At 39.7% G+C, this 20,355-nt stretch overlaps 1 protein-coding gene and 1 long non-coding RNA gene across 2 annotated transcripts in view; one reads left to right on the plus strand and one right to left on the minus strand.

Moving 5' to 3' along the window:
• LOC141370455 (uncharacterized) overlaps window positions 1-13,412 on the minus strand; it is a 55,456-nt gene extending 42,044 nt beyond the window's left edge. The window contains exon 1 of the long non-coding RNA XR_012374490.1: window positions 13,294-13,412. This is a non-coding gene — a long non-coding RNA (uncharacterized lncRNA). The remainder of the gene's footprint in view (window positions 1-13,293) is intronic.
• OR51Q1 (olfactory receptor family 51 subfamily Q member 1) lies at window positions 10,526-11,381 on the plus strand. Its single transcript, XM_025848586.2, is given in 2 exon segments — window positions 10,526-10,746; window positions 10,748-11,381. Coding segments are annotated over 2 exon segments (855 nt in total).
• Window positions 13,413-20,355: the final 6,943 nt, after the last annotated feature.

Raw genomic sequence — 20,355 nt, forward strand, 5'->3', positions numbered from 1 at the left:
CCCAACATCTTTTGTCTTTAGCTGGATCTGGGATTTAAAGTGGTATCTTGGGCCATTTTGGAGAGTTATGCAGTTTTCCCGGGTACCTGCCATGTATACAGGAGGTGTGCATGTTACTGAACTTGTTTTTCTCAGGTTAATCAGCCTTTTATTATGGGAAGAGGGCATTGGTCCCAGTTTTGAACCTTGAAGGGTAGAAAGAAAATTACTTCCCTCCCCCCCGCCCCCCCAAAGCTCAGCACACTTTTTTCTGATGCAAGGTCCTGGTGATCCTGGTGACCAGACTTCCCTAGATGAATTCTGTTTTATGGCATGTGATTGATAGGAATATTTCAGGCTGGAAAGACCTACACATGTTGGGATTATCAAAGGGATCCTCTAGCTTGGTCTGAGTCCTTGAGAAAGCTTCATGTTGGAATTTATTTTGTCTACTTCCCTCCTCTTTGGATGCCTGCATCCATGTGAGCATAGAAAGTCTGGAATGTTTCCATACAGAAAGGCTCCACATTTTCCCACAACAATCTTTTTAGCAAGCTCTTCTTTCCTTACATCCTGCCTCTCCCCAGTCATTCTAAAGAGGAACCAATTTCCATCCTCACTGAAAAGTTTAAAAAGTAAACTCCCCGCTGAGTACAGAGCCCTACACTGGGTTCCATCTCATGATGCTGATATCATGACCTGAGCTGAAATCGAGTGGGTCACTTAACTGACTGAGCCACCCAGGCGCCCCCTGAAAACCTTTAAAATGCTTTAAGGAGAATAACAAAAACACACATTTGTGTTAGGATATTAGGGGAATGGAAAATATTTGGGGAACTCTTAAAAAAATTCCAGTGGGAGATGAGCAAAGTCATGGGATACAAGCAGAGAGGAGACCAATGAGACATGTTAAGAGTGTGCAATCTATGTAACCTGAAGACTACCAAGGTGCGAGTCAAGTCTGATACATTAATACATTGACACCTCTTTTCCCCTAACATAGCAATCTGGAACCATTTTCCTGAGGCCAAGTGAATACCTCTTCAAATTATTTTATATCTGAGGTCGTGTCAGGTTCTATTTTACCCAACTCCTGAAACTTCCCAGTCCCTGTACAATAATCTATATTTTGAGCCCAGGTAGAACTGCTCCATTCTGAGATCTTTTGCTAACTTAGTCTTCCTCATCAGGCTTCTCACTGCACTTCTCTTTTTCCTCCTTATTAATAGCATATTATCAGCTGAGCCATGATTAAGGAGGTAACATCAGTTTAACAGGATCTCAGAATCCATGTGAAATTTCTTTTTCTTTTTTTTTTTTTAAGATGTTTTATTTATTTGAGAGAGAGAGAGAGAGATCACAAGTGGGGGCAGAGGCAGAGGGAGAGAAGCAGGCTCCCAGCTGAGCAGGGAGCCTGATCCCAGGACCTGAAATCATGACCTGAGCCGAAGGCAACTGCTTAACTGACTGAGCCACGCAGGTGCCCCCCTGTGTGAAATTTCCTAAAGAGACGGAATTTCTTATAAAACTTTGGTGAGAGGCAGGTCCTCTCTTTCCCTCCAAACAAATATTGAGCATCAGGGTCAGGCCAAAGAGAAGCAAGGTAGACACCTAAAGAGCAAAATTTAAGGAGACACCCATTCCCATTGTACAAGGGCAAGGTTGGCAATTGCAGGACCTGAGAGTGAGTGCCTCCCTAAAGTTGCCCCCTGTTAGTCCTTTTGAGTGCCTGTTATATTTAGGCACCGAGGATACACAATAATTAAGAAGTGGTCTTAGGGAACAACATGCTCCTGGGAGGGACAGAGATATAAGCAGTCACTTGCAACAGAATAGTACAAATGGACCCAAAGAAATAAGAAATTAAACCAGACTTGAGGGCTTACAAGAGACTTCCTAGAGGAATAACCAGATAAATCAATATATGATAAAATAGCACATTAGCCAGGGAAAGAGGAGAGGGGGGGGATATGGTTTTCCAAGCACACAGCTAGCCACTGGACTCTTTTCCAATGATGATGAACTCATCCTCTTGGAAAATGGCATGAAGAAATGGAAGTTCATAGTGATAAGGAAAAATCTGTGTCCTAAGATGGCCAACCGAGCCAGCAAGGGAGTCCCAGCCCCTGCCCCGGGGGCTCTTCCGGGTTCTTCTCTTTGCTCTGCTTCCCACGCAGGCCAATCCGGTTCCTCTCCCTGCCCCGCTTCCTGCACGCGCCAAGAGTGCCCAGTATGCAGACGTAGCGGTGTATAAATTAGCCCCTTTGTTTGTGCTCGGGGCTCAGACCTTTGGAGATCACTGTCCTCTGAGCCCGCCGGCGTTAAATAAACCTCCTATCCTGCAAGATTTCCGAGTGATGCTTGGTTCTTCTGTCGGGTGATCCAGTCCAGGTTCCGTAACAGTAGGACTTTGAAATTTAGTCAGATCACTTAATTGAATCCTAGCCACGTGACAAAAAGCAAGTGATTTAACCTCTTCAGCTCCACTCTCTTCAACATGTTAAAAAGGAAACCAAAGGCCCAAAGTGATATCACTGAGGTTAAGGTTCTAAATCAGTAAACCGGGACTAAATACCTAATCTAATTTCAATTTTGTCCCCCACCCCCACCCTCGAGAAATGTAGTCTTAACTGGTCAGTCAGTAACTTTCTGATGGGCACCAACATGTCTATCACATGGCCCTCTCCATTCCCCAAAGGAAGATAAGGTCAGCTGCGTGACAAGAGCCCCATTTGTTCCCCCTGAGGGAAAATGACCTTGCCCAGAATAATCCTTTCTTTACTTTTGCTTACAGCTTCTTTGCCCCACCACCTTCCTATAAAAACCCACCCTTTTATACACCTCCTAGGAGCTCCCCTCTACTTGCTGGAGGAGGTGCTGCCCGATTCTTGAATTACTTAATAAAGCCAATTAGATCTTCAAATTTACTTAGTTGAATTTTGTTTTTTAGCAAGTAAAATATGTACCATTCAGACAGCTATTGAAAGAATAACATGTCACAAGAAAGTGATAATTTATGAAAAAAATAAATAAATGGTTTTTTGTGTCCTGAAGTAACAAATTGCTCTACATATGCTTTCTTAGGGAGCCTGAGAAAGAGTCAAACTCTAGCTATTTCTGTGCTTCCTCATTTATAGCACGGAGGAAGCCTAAGGTGTAAATTTTCTTATCTGTGTCCTGCAGGGTTTATGCTAAGTAGTCAGTGGGATGGTTTAGACTCTAGCCTCTGCCTTGCCAGTAGGCAAATGAGGAAGGAGCCAGACCGTCCGGTGACAATGGACCAGGCTGATGCTCTGCTTCTTTGTAAGCACGCATTATCTCAATGCTGTTTAATGGGCTCTGCACTACCCCTCCTCCCAGTTTTGAGGCTCAACTTCTTGGCTGACTTCAAAGTAACAGAATACTGCTTCCTGGGGCCCTGGCTTTATCCAGGACTTCTGCTGCTCTGGTTTCTTCAGCTGGCCTGTGCCAGCAGCTGCGCTTTGACGCTGAGCCCAAGGAACTTTACTCATCCCTTGGTAACAACCATTGCCACTGACCTGTGACCCTGAGTATGAGCTTCAGGGAATGTGCCTGATGTGCTCCAAGAACAATACTATTTGTTAAAGTTAGAGAATTAAAGCGTCTTTTTAGCTAAACCAGGGAAGTTCAACAGATCACATACCCTTATACGCAGAAACATGCAGGCATTCAGAGAGCCCCACAAATATCCATTTATCCACAAATATTTATTAGGGACCTACTACTTGCCAGGCACTGTACAAGGCTGTAGGATAGAGCAGTGGATAAATGGTAAGGTCTCTACCCTCATGAACCTCAAAGTCTCCTGAGGAATTTTTGTTACATCATCCCTGTATAGATACACTGAATACAAAGCAAAGCTGTGGAAACAGGAGAATGGCCTTAGAACCACTCAGCAGATCAATAGCTCTTAGGTGAGCTTCCTAGCATTAGCTGGTCAGACCAAGCCTTCTCTATTTTCTGGTCAGTTCACATCTGTATATTTGTAATTCCAGGACATAAAGAATATCCTCTCCTTCCAACAATCAGACTAGGAGGAGTCAGAGGACCATTCACAACCTATTTGTTCTGTAGATACCAAAAGACAACAGGGAAAAGAAATGCCACAAGGTGGCCTCCAATAGAATCTTGGAATGGTGACCATCTGTTCTTTTCAGTTTTGATGAGCTATATTGAGTTGCACTCTAGCTTCAACCTAGAAGGGATTCATTTTTAGTGGTATCTGAAGATTATTCCTTGGTTCTCTTCGAGCCTAGAGGTGTTCTCCCAAAAAGTTTGGCTGAAATTTGCCATTCATCTTCCACGAAGCTAAAATTATTTGTCTTGTTCCCAATATATCTCTACTTTGGATAGGAAGAGATGAGGAATTTAGATATGGATGAGATTAGGAATTTCAGGAAATATTTGGAACATGTGAAAAAAAGGAGAATCCAAGTAGAGGAAAATAAATTAAAAATTCACTGGATGGGATCCAGAGTAGATTGGACAGCATAGAAGAAAGAGTCACTGAACTTAAAGATGCAGCAGTATAATCATCCAAACAGAAGCACTGAATGAAACAAAGATTTTTTTTTTTTAAAGACTCCCAGAAGTGGTGGATCATTATTAAGCTATTACATGTGCAATTAGTGTTTTAAAGTGAAGAAGAGAAAAAAGGATCAAAAAGTTTTGAGGAACTATTGGCTGAAATTTCTCAAAATTAGAACATAAAGGATACTCATGAATTCAGATGCTCAGCAAATGTTGAGCAAGGTCAATTAAAGAAAACATGCAACTAAATGAATACAGAAAAAGACACATTGCATACAAGGAAACTATGAGAAGAATTCTCTCTGACTTCTCTTCAGAAACAATGGAGGTCAAACAATAAAAAAAAAACATGGAACTTCATTTGTGATGTGGTAGAAGTAAAATCTGTCAATGTAGATTTCTAGTGAAAATTTCCTTCAAAAACTAATGTAAAATAAACATTTTCAGGTTAAAAAACAATTGAGATTATGACTATTTTATTCCTATTTATTTCTATTAAATTCATTAAAACACAATTGAATATTAAAGTGAAAATAATAGCAAAATATTGTGTAATTATTATATGAGCAGAAGTAAAATATATCTGAACTATGGTACAAAGAATAAGTTGGGCTATAAATGAAATGATAGTATGATAGAAAAAAAGGAAACATACCAATACACTGGGTCAAGACATTTCTGATTCCGAAACAGAGCAACATTTCTGAGAAAAGAGAATACTATCCTATACTATCCACCCATGAACTTGTTTTTGTTTGCTTGTTTAAAGTCTTAAGGAAATAATCGTAAGTGAATCCAGTAACAATATAAAAAGAATAAGACCTCAGCACCATTCATTTGGAGGTTAGGGGAAAACAATAACAAAATCTTAGCATTTTTTGATAGAATTTTATAGGTTGTTTTACATTTTTTTTTACAGAAATGCAAAAGAATGAACATAACTAAACACCTTGAAAATAAAAAAGCAGTCTTTTAGAGCTCATATACTACCTAATTCCAAAATTTACTATAAATCTTCAGTAAAAAGATAGTGCTGAATAATCAGAATGAGAGACAAACACATCAACCAAAGAGATGAGAGAGTCCAGAAACAGATCTTCACATAAATCAATTATTGACATTTAACATAGTCACCAACTATTTTTGTAAGAAAGAATATCTATTCAATAAATGGTGCTGGTATGACTGTATATGTATATAGAAATAAAATTAGTTTTGACCCTATCTTAGAACTTACACAAAAATTAATTTAAACACAACAAAGACCTATATGTACATAATAAAAATATAACAAAACTGTAAAGCATCTAGAAGAAAACAGAGTAAAAAGTCTTCGTGATCTTTTTGAAGAAAGAAAAATTAATTGATAAATTCAGCTTCATTAAAAGTAACAAAGTCTGCTCTTCAAAAGACTCTGTTAAGGAAAGAAAGTCAATCCAGAGATTGAAAAAATATATATATATAACATGTACATTTGAAAAAGCACTTGTATACAGATTGAATAAAGAACATTTACAACTCAATAATCATAAGACAATCCAATAAAAGCAGGCAGACTTTTTTTTAATTTTTTTATTGTTATGTTAATCACCATATATTACATAATTTGTTTTGGTGTAGTGTTCCATGATTCATTGTTTGTTCATAACACCCAGTGCTCCATGCAGAATGTGCCCTCTTTAATACCCATCACCAGGCTAACCCATCCCCCCACCCTCCTCCCCTCCAGAAACCTCAGTTTGTTTTTCAGAGTCCATCATCTCTCCTGGTTCGTCTCCCCCTCTGACTTACTCCCCTTCATTCTTCCTCTCAAAGCAGGCAAACTTTTAATCTAAATATTTTCACAGAAGATATGTGAAGGGCTAAGAACTATATGAAACGACGATCAAATAATTAGTTCTGAAGGAAATGCAAATTTAGGAGAGGGTAAAAAAAAGTAAAAAAAGTAAAAAGGAAATGCAAATTTAAATCACCATAAAATGACTTATAGACACTGGAATGACTATATAGTTAAAACAACAGACAGTACCCTGTGTTGTTATGGATGTGGAGTGCTTGGAACTCCAATATGTGGCTTGTGGGAGAGTAAAATTCTTCAACAGTTGTGGGAAATACTTGAGAATTAAAATGTTGAGGCACAGTGTGTTTCACTGAATGAATCAAGGTCGCATAGCTGGTAGAGGACACAGTCAGAATTTGAATCAAGAGGTCTAGAGTCAGAGCTCAATACTTTACCAAAATGCAAGTCAATGGCATGATAGTCAAAGTCTGTATTTTTCAGTCTTTAATATTATCTGTTGGGAGAGAATATATTTTGAAATAATACTATGGATTTGAAATATTATTAGAAAAATAGATCTCATCTTTCTCTGTTCCCTCCATCTAAATGTAACTGATAACATTTCTTTTGGCTTCCTTCTTATGCCTTAGTTATTTGCCCCCTACAAAGATGTATCATCTTGGTTTATGCATTACCAAGATATAACACTGTTTCTGGCATTAAAGGGTTAAGTAATACAGGTTTGCTGAAATTTCTGAGAACAAACATGAGGGTCCCCCAACTACTTTTAAGTTGCTAATGAGAACACATTCCTAATAATCTAATTTTCTTATCAAAGATCCTAACACCATGCTTGCAGATTAGGAAAAAAGAGTGAAAAAAAATAAATTAAATAACTGCATCTTGGAAAGTTTGGATAATAATAATAACAAAAATAATAGTAACAATAAGCATCATAACAGTATAGTTAGTATTAGTATAATTAGTATTTATAGCTAACAATTATTTAGGCTTTGATATGTCTCAGAAAGTGTCTTCAGCACTTTCCAAACATGATTTTTATCTTTGACATACTGAAAGTAAAGTTAAGGCAAAGAAAGTTTAATTTAGCAGCTGCCCAGCGTCACACAATTCGTGAGTATTCAAATTAGATTTTGAATCCAAATTAGCCTAATTCACAACCACTTAGGTAGGAAAATGCAATATTTGTTCTTTTCTAAAAGAAAAAGGATTACTGAACATAATGGAGAAAACGATATAAAAATTTTGAAAACAATTCTGTTTTATAAATAAAAATACTGATATTATCCTAGTATAAAATAAGAGCTGCCTCATCCTTAATTCAATCTTTTATCATTACACTTCCCTGACTCTCATTTATCTTTGCAATTAATGGTTAAACAAACAGACAGAATCACAGTGTGTAATAGAGAAGAGTGCTGGAAAGTTCCTGGTTCAATGTTTCATATGATAAATACTTCATAAGGAGAATTTCCTCTCTTTGGAAATTGTTTCTCTGTCCAAAGAATTCCAGAAATTCTCAGTCAAAAACATCTCCAGAGAGGTGCACTTTGGTGGCTCAGTCAGTTAAGTGTCTGACTCTTGATTTCGGGTCAGGTCATGATCTCAGGGTCATGAGTTCAAGCCCGGCTTTGGGCTCCATGCTGGGTGTGGAGCCTACTTAAAGCAAAAACAAACAAACAAAAAACATCTCTGGAGAAACTATTTACACAAAGCTTTTGCTTGGTTGTTTTGGTTTTAATGTTGGTCACATTGTGCTTGGAATCTGTATGTACTTCTGTGTCCTTAACTAGATGTGGTCCAGGGCAAACTATGCCACACAAATCTTTCTTGCTTCCATACCTTGGGATCCTGTAAGGCCCAAGGGCTAACCCTCTTCCCTGAGGACCTGCAGGAGCCTATACAAATGCTTCTGCTCAGCAGGGTGAGGAGTTCTACAGAAAAAGCAGAGCACTTGGCTAACAGGTGAAGTACATGGTCATGGATTACCAGAAAGAAAGGACAGAAAGTGAGGCTGAGCAGGAAGACTTATCTCTATGAACTGGACATAGAGTTATATGTCACTGCTGAGCTGGAGGAAGGAAGGGTGATGCTCTGGGATCTTGAGGGACAGAGCTAAAAGTACATTATGGTACTGTGCCAAGGCACAGATTGCTGAAGGGAACTTTCTCTGGGTAATGTTATTTCTGGAGAAAAGGCACCAAAAAAAGGGGTCTCTCACTGATGGAAAAACTGTTGGAACTCTGACGCCATTATGGAAGCAGGAGAGTGATGGGTAAATAGAAGAGATTCTGATTTCCATAGCCCAGGATTTCCTCCCTTCCCATTCTCTTCTGCTTCCTCAATCTACCAGTCTTCATAGTGGGTAAGATAACACCTATGTTCACCCTGAGTCACAAGGGGTATTCCAAGTAATGTTTTCCATTTTCTCGTAGAGGACAGAAATATCAAGGGCAAGTTTAGAGAAGGCAGAAGGAAGTTTTACCAGATAGCAATGTTAAAAACAAACAGATGAAATAGTTTATCCAAACAACTGTAAGAGAGGGAAAATATTTTCCCCTTTATCCTTCTAGGTTTTTGGCTGCGGCTTCCCTCTAGTTAAAGATTATTGGGAGAAAAATAAGCAAAATTTAAAAATGTATATACCTCCTGTATACACGGATCTTACCCTGGAAAAGTGAGTAACTCCTTGAAATGGCCCAAACTATCACCTTAAATGCCTTCTTTGGATAAAGACAAAGGAAGATGTTGGATGGCTGGATGGGTAGGAGGGAGGGCTTCTAATGGGAGGTTCCCAGGGAAAGCACAGTAAACATGGGAATGGTTGTTATGCAGGTTTACATCTTCTTTGTCTTCTGCCTTCTTCTTTATAAGAGTTTCCAAAGATTTCCTCATTCTCTTCTTCTAGGTCTCCCTTATAAATGTAAATGTCTCACCGGTCACTGTAAGGATCCCAAAGGTAATGTCTACTCAGATGTCAGAGATTGTTCTATGTCCGCTGTTTCTTAGAAATAATCAGCTCAAGATAATCCTTAAACCAAACAGGAGTGTTTTGGGGTGGCAGATTCTGCTCCCGTTCACATTCATCAGTATGAGCTTAAACAGTTTTACAGACAACTACTAGCTGATACAATGGATCCAATTGCTTTATGTACCAAGAGGATATTTTTCCTTAATCCAACCCTATGAAACTGTTCCCACAGAGATGATCCTACCTATCATTGCTGTCTTTCCCAGAAAGTGCTTCCTAGGCCAGTCTTTTATTTTTTATTTTATTTATTTATTTATTTTATTTTGTAAAAAAGATTTACTTATTCATTTTGGTGGGGAGGGGCAGAAGGAGAGGGAGGGAGAGAAAGAATCTAGAGCAGACTCCCTGCTGAACGCAGAGCCCAACATGGGGTCTTGCTCTCAGGACCTCGAGATCATGACCTGAGCCAAAATCAAGAGTTGGATGCTTAACCAACTGAACTACCCAGGCACCCCTAGGTTAGTCTTTTAATATGAGTTCTTTTAACAGATATCTGAGCACCAGAGTTTTACCCATTTAGCTCATGTACAGTCCTTTCCAACAGAGTCCCTGCACCCATCTGATTCTAAAAGTTCCTTCTTAGGGCAACTAGATTCTGAAGACAGTCTTTATTTTTTCCCACTCCTTTATCTCAGTTTACTTCTGTATGGTTTGCTTGGCTCAAAAGAGTCAACTGGCATTTTGGAATTGCTTTGTACATTACTGGTCTTAGCTTTGTCTTTTTCTCCTAACTTTATGTCATCCAAAGATGTCCTACAGTAATCTTTTCTCCACAGCTCTTCTTTCCAACAGCCATAAAGTACCCCTACACCTTCCTGCTGCAAAGGCATAACTGTTTTCTACACAGATAAAGAAGACTTTGGGATAAAACTAACGAGAACTTCATGCTCTCAACTCACCAGTTGACAAGAGAGGACAAGCTAGGAGCTAAAACAAGCAAAAGTGATAAAACATTTTAAAACTCATTTCGCAGCTAGCTCCCTTTCCCCAGGTCTTCTTTGATGATCTATCAGAGTAACTTCAAGTAGTCATAGAACATTTACTCAAATCCTTATGTTGTCCACTTTTCACAGATTTGGCAAAGAACTCTGGTCTTGAGGCTGCCTCTTCCAGTCATGTTTTTGGTTACTAACTCCATTCAAGTCCCCTTCTTATTCGTCCTCATGGGCATACTTGGCTTTGAGGTTTTCCATACCTGGATTTCCATCCCCTTCTGTTGTCTCTACACTGTCTCCATCATGGGCAATATCACCATTCTTGCTGTCATCAGGACAGAGCCCTCCCTACACGAGCCCATGTACTTGCTCCTCTCTATGTTGGCTCTAACAGACCTGGGGCTTACCCTCACCACTTTGCCTACAGTCATGGGGGTCCTCTGGTGCCTCAGAGATCAGCTTTGAGGCTTGTTTTTCCCAGTTCTTCTTCCTCCATGGATTCTCCTTTATGGAATCTTCTGTGTTATTGGCCATGTCCTTTGATCACTATGTGGCCATCTGCCACCCCCTCCATTATGTCTCTATCCTCACCAACCAAGTAATCAGCAGAATAGGGGTAGCCATCATTTGCCTCTGTGTGCTGGCTGTTCTTCCCACATTGTTCCTGCTAAAAAGGCTTCCCTTCTGTGGCTCCCACCATCTCTCCCACTCCTACTGCCTCCATCAAGACGTGATTCATCTGGTGTGTGCTGACACCACTGTCAATAATTGGTATGGATCTGTTCTAGCTCTGGTCATTATTACGTTGGACCCCCTGTTCATTGTGTTTTCCTAAGTACTCATCCTGAGAAGTGTCTTGAGAATCAGCTCCTGGCTTGAAAGACTCCGGGCACTCAATAACTGTCTATCCCACATTCTAGCTGTTTTGGTCCTCTATGTGTCCATGGTGGGATTGTCCATGACTCACTGCTTTGCCAAGCATGCCCCTCCAATTGTACATGTCATATTGGCCAATATTTATCTACTAGCACCTCCTGTGATGAACCCCATTATCTACAGTGTTAAAACAAAACAGACCCACTGAGGCATTTTTCACCTCTTTTCTCACAGACAATTGCAGTAGAGTGTGGAGAAGAGGATTGTGGGTACTATTCCTTAAAGAGAACTTGGGGAACTTGGAAAGTTATGGTTTGGGTGTCCAGTCGTGTATGAATCATAAAACAAGAATGGGCATGCAATACATTTATTGTGCTCCCTGAATTGGTAATTTAAACTAAACTGAACCATCTAGCCATCATGTAACTGCTCCATTTACATGAGATTTTTGTATACCGAGTTCCTCAAAGCTGTAATTCTCAACTGTATTATATGGATGGAGGTTTCTGTGACTTGTCCTGCAAAACAGACCACCCCAACCTGCATGTACGCAGGCAGGCTAAAAATGTTGTGAGATTCGTGCTGCATAAGTGACCTTGGGAGTCTGGTTATTTGACATTATCTGGCTTCCAGGTCATAATTGGTCCTTCTGGTCTGGATACCAAGAGCTGTAAATCTTGCCTTATATCTTCTCCAGCCCCAGGCTAGTCTGGCCCCCCAGGATGGAATCTGGAAGGTAAGGCAAGCACATATGCCCTGGGGTCCTTGAACACATAAAGACATGATAACATAGAAATGCAGTTTCCTCCAAACTGCACGTAGGCAAATGAATGTTTAACTTCAGACTCTGTCTTCTGCCCTATAATTATGGCCCTTATGGGGATGGTCAGTTGGAAGTCTCCCTTGAGAGGAGGATGTCCCACCCAGGCCTGTCTATCAGGACTCCAGCCTGGCTGTCTCCACCCATGGGGCTTCCCCAGCTAATGAGGTTGGAGGTTTTAAGTACCCCATCTGATGTAACTGTCTTATTCTCCTTTACTGCTTACTATTGTCCTCATCTATGCTCAGATTTCCCTTTTCCTCTTTCTGTTTCTATTAGATATTTACAATATTAATAAAGTGTTTTTTTCCTCCTTGGAAACTGAGAGTATGGTAGCTGTGAATCTTTTGTTTAGGACATCAACTTTTTCTTTTTGCTTGCATTTAATCATGAAATTTTTAAACTACTAATTCTATTTAACCAATACTATTTTTATCTATCAGTTAACATGAGTTCATGGCTTCCCTGATTATAACTGTACAATCCTCTGTCAGACATGTTTTTCACTGCTTCTGGCTTTATCATATTCTGCCTTTGCTGGGTAAAAAGACTCTTTATAGGGGGGAGGAGCAAGATGGCAGAGGAGTAGGGGACCTAAATTTTGTCTGGTCCCAGGAATTCAGCTAGATAGGGATCAAACCATTCTGAACACCTACGAACTCAACAGGAGATCAAAGAATAGCAGCAACTCTCTGAACAGAAAAGCGATCACTTTCTGGAAGGTAGGACATGCGGAGAAGTGAATCCGAGGCAATCCTTGGGAAGATAGACAATGGGGGAGGGGGCCTCCGTCAGCCGCTACTGGCAAGTGATAGAGCAGCAGAGCACAAAATCAGAACTTTTAGAAGTCAGCTCCACTGAGGGACGTCACTCCAGTGGCTAAGCCAGGGGTGGAACCCTCACTGGGACAGTGTGGTCTCAGGACCCTCAGGGTCACAGAAAGACCAGGGGAGCCTGAGTGCAGCAGAGCTCCCAGGTATTGGAGTGGGGAAGCCAGCTACAGAGACGGAGCCAAGGAGTGGGCTCTCAGCTCGGGATTGCCATAAACTGTGACCTACAGCACAGTCAGGCCACTGCTCTTCCAGCAGGGACCCAACAAGCGGCAGATCTGGGGAGACTCCCCTTCCTCCCCCGGGAGAAGCAGCACGGGAGCACACTGCAGGAATCTGAGGGGCTTGGAGACTCTACACGGGGTTGTGTGCCAGAGACAGAAACACTTGGTCACAGGCCAGGTGAGCACAGAGTGTGGCTGGAGACCAGGGAGATGGGACTGATTGACTGCTTTTCTCTGGGGGCTCACTGGTGAGTGGTGTCCCGGGGTCTCAGCTCCTCCAGGGTGGAGATTACAAGGCCGCCATTTTCTTTCCTGTCATCCAAAGCTGTATGGAGAGCTTGCAGGGAACAAAAGCTTCCAAAAGCAAACCCGAGCAGTTGACTTAGCCCGGCCCCCAGCAAGGGCGGGGCAATTCCACCTCCAGCAAAGATATTTGAGAAGCACTGCAACAGGCTGCTCCCCCAGAAGATCAACAAGAACAGCCAGCCAAGACCAAGTTTACGGATCAATGAGAATGGCAGAACTCCAGCACTAGGGGAATACAGCACATAGAATTCATGGCTTTTTTCCCCCTGATTCTTTAGTCTTTCAAAGGTAATTTTTAAAATTTTTTTTAAATTTTTTATTTACCCTTTTTCAACCAAAATCTTATCAATCCGTTTTTAAAAAATCTTTTTTATTTTTCATTTTCAGAGTCATATTTTAACCCTTCATATGAGTTAACCTTATTTTTGGTATATATACATATATATAAGTTGTCCTCTCTTTAAAATTTTGGGATGCAGTTTCTTCTAACAGACCAAAATATTCCCTAAATATCTAGTGTATGGCTTTATTCTAGTCTCCTGCCTGATCACATTCTCTCCTTTTTTTTTAATCCTCTTCTTTCTTTTTTCAACCAACTTTGTATTTTATCAATTCCTTTTAAAAATCTTTTATAATTTTCATATGTACAGTCATATGCCATCTCTTTATCATACTTAGCCTTATCTTTGTACATATATGAGTTATTCTTTCTTTAAAATTTTGGGAAGCACTTTCTTCTAACAGACCAAAATATGCCCCAAATCTAGTGTATGGCACTGATCTATGCACCAACCTGATCATATTTGATCGTATTCCTTTTTTCTTTTTTCTTTCTCTCCCTTTCTTTTCCCCTGCTTTCAGGTCTCTTCTGATTTGTTTAGTGTATATTTTTCTGGGGTCGTTGTTACCCTGTTAGCATTTTGTTCTCATTCATCTATTCTCCTCTGGACAAAATGACAAGGCGGAAAAAATCACCTCAAAAAATAGAACAAGAGGCAATACTGACTGGCAGGGACCAAGTCAATACGGACATTAGTAAGATGTTGGAACTAGAGTCCAGAATGACGATTTTAAAGATACTAGCTGGGCTTGAAAAAAGCATGGAAGATATTAGAGAAATCCTCTCTAGAGAAATAAAAGAACTAAAATCTAACCAAGTTGAAATAAAAAAGCTATTAATGAGGTGCAATCAAAAATGGAGGCTCTAACTGCTAGGATAAAGGAGGAACAAGAGAGAATTAGTGACATAGAAGACCAAATGATGGAAAATAATGAAGCTGAGAAAAGGAGAGATAAACAACTTCTGCATCACGAGGGCAGAATTTGAGAGATAAGTGATACCAGAAGATGAAACAATATTAGAATAATTGAGATCCCAGAAGAAGAAAGAGAGAGGGGGGCAGAAGGTATAGTGGAGCAAATTATATCAGATAATTTCCCTAATTTGTGGAAGGAAACAGGCATCAAAATCCAGGAGGCACAGAGAACCCCCCTCAAAATCAATAAAAATAGGTAAACACCCCGACATCTACTAGTAAAACTTACGAGTCTCAGAGAAAAAGAGAAAATCTTGGAAGCAGCTCAGGAGAAGAGATCTGTAACCTACAATGGTAGAAACATCAGATTGGCAACAGACCTATCCACAGAGACCTGGCAGGCCAGAAAGGACTGGCATGGTGTATTCAGAGCACTAAATGAGAAAAATATGCAGCCAGGAATACTCCAGCTAGGTTGTCATTGAAAATAGAAGGAGAGATAAAAAGCTTCCAGGACAAACAAAAACTAAAGGAATTTGCAAACACAAAACCAGCCGTACAAGAAATATTGAAAAGGGTCCTCTAAGCAAAAAAGAGCCTAAAAGTAACATAGACCAGAAAGGAACAGAGACAATATACAGTAACAGTACCTTACATGCAATATAATGGCACTAAATTCATATCTTTCAATAGGTACCCTGAATGTAAATGGGCTCAATGGCCCAATTAAAAGACATAGGGTATCAGATTGGATAAAAAAAACAAGACCCATTGATATGTTGTCTGCAAGAGACTCGTTTTAGCCCCAAAGACACCCCCAGTTTGCAAGTGAGGGGGTGGACAACTTACCATGCTAATGAACACCAAAAGAAAGCTGGGGTGGCAAACCTTATATCAGACAAATTATATTTTAAACCAAAGACTATAATAGGAGATGAGGAAGGACCCTATATCGTACTTAAAGGGTCTATCCAACAAGAAGGTCTAACAATTGTAAATATCTATGCTCCTAACAGGGGAGCAGCCAATTATATAAGGTAATTAATAACAAAAGCAAAGAAACACATCAACAACAATACAATAATAGTGGGGGACTTTAATACCCCCCTCACTGAAATGGACAGATCATCTAAGCAAAAGATCAACAAGGAAATAAAGACTTTAAACGACACACTGGACCAAATGGACTTCACAGATATATTCAGAACATTCCATCTCAAAGCAACAGAATACACATTCTTCTCTAGTGTCCATGGAACATTCTCCAGGTTAAATCACATCCTAGGTCACAAATCAGGTCTCAACCAGTACCAAAAGATTGGGATCATTCTTCGCATATTTTCAGACCACAGTGCTTTGAAACTAGAACTCAATCACAAGAGGAAAGTGGGAAGGAACTCAAATACAAGGGGGCTAAAAGCATCCTACTAAAGAATGAATGGGTCAATCAGGAAATTAAAGAAGAATTAAAAAAAATTCATGGAAACAAATGAAAATAACACAATTGTTCAAAATCTTTGGGATGCAGCAAAGACAGTCCTAAGAAGAAATTATATAGCAATATAAACCTTTCTCAAGAAACAAGAAAGGTCTCAAATACACAACCTAACCCTACACCTAAAGGAGCTGGAGAAAGAACAGCAAATAAAGCCTAAACCCAGCAGGAGAAGAGAAATAATAAAGATCAGAGCAGAAATCAATGAACTAGAAACCAAAAGAACAGTAGAACAGATCAATGAAACTAGGAGCTGGTTCTTTGAAAGAATTAACAAGATTGATCAACCCCTGGCCAGACTTATCAAAAAGAAAAGAGTAAGGACCCAAATCAACAAAATGTTGAATGAAAGAGGAGAGATCACAACCAACACCAAAGAAATACAAACAATTATAAGAGCATATTATGAGCAACTCTATGCCAGCAAATTAGATAACCTGGAAGAAACGGGTGCATTCCTAGAGATGTATCAACTACCAGAATTGAACCAGGAAGAAATAGAAAACCTGAACAGACCTATAACCACTAAGGAAATTGAAGCAGTCATCAAAAATCTCCCAAGAAACAAAAGCCCAGGGCCAGATGGCTTCCCAGGGGAATTCTATCAGACATTTCAAGAAGAATTAATACCTATTCTCCTGAAACTGTTCCAAAAAATCGAAATGGAAGGAAAACTTCCAAACTCATTTTATGAGGCCACCATTACCTTGATCCCCAAACCAGAAAAAGACCCCAACAAAAAGGAGAATTACAGACCAATATCCTTGATGAACATGGATGCAAAAATTCTCACCAAAATACTAACCAATAGGATCCAACAGTACATTAAAAGGGTTATTCACCATGACCACGTGGGATTTATCCCAGGGCTGCAAGGTTGGTTCAACATCCGCAAATCAATCAGTGTGATACAATACATTAACAAAAGAAAGAACAAGAATCATATGATCCTCTCAATAGATGCAGAAAAAGCCTTTGACAAAGTACAGCATCCTTTCTTTCTTTTTTTTTTTTTTAATTTTTTATTGTTATGTTAATCACCATATACAGCATCCTTTCTTGATCAAAACTCTTCAGAGTATAGGGATAGAGGGTACATACCTCAATACCATAAAAGCCATCTATGACAAACCTACAGCAAATATCATTCTCAATGGGGAAAAACTGAGAGATTTCCCCCTAAGGTCAGGAACGCGACAGGAATGTCCACTATCACCACTGCTATTCAACATAGCGTTAGAAGTCCTAGCCACAGCAATCAGACAACAAAAAGAAATCAAAGGCATCCAAATCGGCAAAGAGGAAGTCAAATTCTCACTATTTGCAGATGATATAATACTGTATGTGGAAAATCCAAAGGACTCCACCCCAAAACTGCTAGAACTCATACAGGAATTCAGTCAAGTGGCAGGATATAAAATCAATACACAGAAATCAGTGGCATTCCTATACACCAACAACAAGACAGAAGAGAGACAAATCAAGGAGTCGATCCCATTTACAGTTGCACCCAAAACCATAAGATACCTAGGAATAAATTTAACCAAAGAGGCAAAGGATCTGGATTCAGAAAACTATAAAATACTCATGAAAGAAACTGAAGAAGACACAAAGAAATGGAAAAACGTTCCATGCTCATGGATTGGAAGAACAACCATTGTGAAGATGTCAATGCTACCTAGAGCAATTACACATTCAAAGCAATCCCCATCAAAATACCAACCACTTTTTTCAAAGAAATGGAACAAATAATCCTAAAATTTGTATGGAACTAGAAGAGACCCTGAATAGCCAGAGGAATGTTGAAAAAGAAAAGCAAAGCTGGCGGCATCACAATTCCGGACTTCCAGCTCTATTACAAAGCTGTCATCATCAAGACAGTATGGTATTGGCACAAAAACAGACACATAGATCAATGGAACAGAACAGAGAGCCCAGAAATGGACCCTCAAGTCTATGGTCAACTAATCTTTGACAAAGCGGGGAAGAACGTCCAATGGAAAAAAGACAGTCTCTTCAACAAATGGTGTTGGGAAACTTGGACAGCCACATGCAGAAGAATGAAACTGGACCATTTCCTTACACCACACGCAAAAATAGACTCCAAATGGTTGAAAGACCTAAACGTGAGACAGGAGTCCATCAAAGTCCTAAAGGAGAACACAGGCAGCAACCTCTTCGACCTCAGCCGCAGCAACTTCTTCTTAGAAACATCGCCAAAGGCAAGGGAGGCAAGGGCAAAAATGAACTATTGGGATTTCATCAAGATAAAAAGCTTTTGCACAGCAAAGAAAACAGTCCACAAAACTGAAAGACAACCGACAGAATGGGAGAAAATATTTGCAAATGACATATCAGATAAAGGGCTAGTATCCAAAATCTATAAAGAACTTCTCAAACTCAACACCCAAAGAACAAATGATCCAATCAAGAAATGGGCAGAAGACATCAAAACCTCAATGAGATACCACCTCACACCAGTCAGAATGGCTAAAATTAACAAGTCAGGAAAGGACAGATGTTGGCGGGGATGCGGAGAAAGGGGAACCCTCCTACACTGTTGGTGGGAATGCAAGCTGGTGCAACCACTCTGGAAAACAGTATGGAGGTTCCTCAAAAAGTTGAAAATAGAGCTACCATCCGATCCAGCAATTGCACTACTGGGTGTTTACCCCAAAGATACAAATGTAAGGATCCGAAGGGGTATGTGTACCCTAGTGTTTATAGCAGCAATGTCCACAATAGCCAAACTATGGAAAGAGCCAAGATGTCCATTGACAGATGAATGGATAAAGAAGATGTGGTGTATATACACACACACACACACACACACACACACACACACACACACACACACTAGAATATTATGCAGCCATCAAAAGGAATGAAACCTTGCCTTTTGCAACGACATGAATGGAACTGGAAGGTATTATGCTGGGTGAAATAATCAGAGAAAGACATGTATCATATGACCTCACTGATATGAGGAATTCTTAATCTCAGGAAACAAACTGAGGGTTGCTGGAGTGGTTGAGGGTGGGAGGCATGGGGTGGCTTGGGTGATAGACATTGGGGAGGATGTGTGCTACGGTGAGTGCTGTGAATTGTGTAAGACTGTTGAATCACAGACCTGTACCTCTGAAACAAATAATAACTTATATGTTAAAAAAAAGAAGATAGTAGGAAGGGTAAAATGAAGTGAAGGGGAATGGGGGGGAGACAAACTATGAGAGACTATGGACTCTGAGAACCAAACTGAGGGTTCTAGAGGGGAGGGGTTTGGGGGGATGGGTTAGCCTGGTGATGGGTATTAAAGAGGGCATGTATTTCATGGAGCACTGGGTGTTATATGCAAACAATGAATCATGGAACACTACATCAAAAACCAATGATGTAATGTATGGTGATTAACATAACATAATAAAATAAAAATAAATAAAAAAGACAAGAGATAAAAAATGTTAATCAGGATGTGGAGAAAAGGGAACCCTTATGTGTTGTTGGTAGAAATGTAAATTGGTACAGTCACTATGGAAAACACAATGGAGTTTACTCAAAGAAATTAAAAACACAACTACCATTATCCAACAATTAGCTTCTGGGTACATAGCTGAAGGAAGTGAAATCACTATCTCAAAACGATAGCTATATCTCCAAGTTCACTGTAACATTATACACAGTAACCAAGATATGGAAACAACTTACATATCCATCAACAATAGATAAAGAAAAAAATATATATATCAGGTTTTCTTTATCTCTATCTGTATATACATAGACATACAATGGGATATTATTTAGTCATGAGAAAAGAAGGAAATCCGGTCTTTTTGACAACATGGATGAATTTTGAGGTCACTCTGCTATGTGAAATTATGTTAAGTTCAAATAGAGAAAGAAAATATTGAATGATCTCATTTATATGTGGAATCTAAAAAAACAAACAAACAAACTCAGAAATAGGGTAGAATAGTGGTTGACAAGGGCTGGGCATTAAAGGAAATGGGCAGATGTTGATCAGAGTGTACAGAGTATAGGATTCTATTTAACAATACTGTATTATGTACTTGAAAGTTGCTGAGAGAGTAAATCTTAAATGTTCCCATCACATACATACACACACACACACACACACACACACACACACTCACACACACACACAAGTGGTAATTATGTGAGGTGATGGAGGTGTTTATTAACCTTATTGTGTTAATCATTTTACAATATATATGTGTATCAAGTCCTCACCTT

Source organism: Callorhinus ursinus, unplaced genomic scaffold, assembly GCF_003265705.2.
Source record: "Callorhinus ursinus isolate GAN/ISIS: 27379988/994484 unplaced genomic scaffold, GSC_fseal_2.0 scaffold35, whole genome shotgun sequence".
Classification (NCBI taxonomy): Eukaryota; Metazoa; Chordata; class Mammalia; order Carnivora; family Otariidae; genus Callorhinus; species Callorhinus ursinus.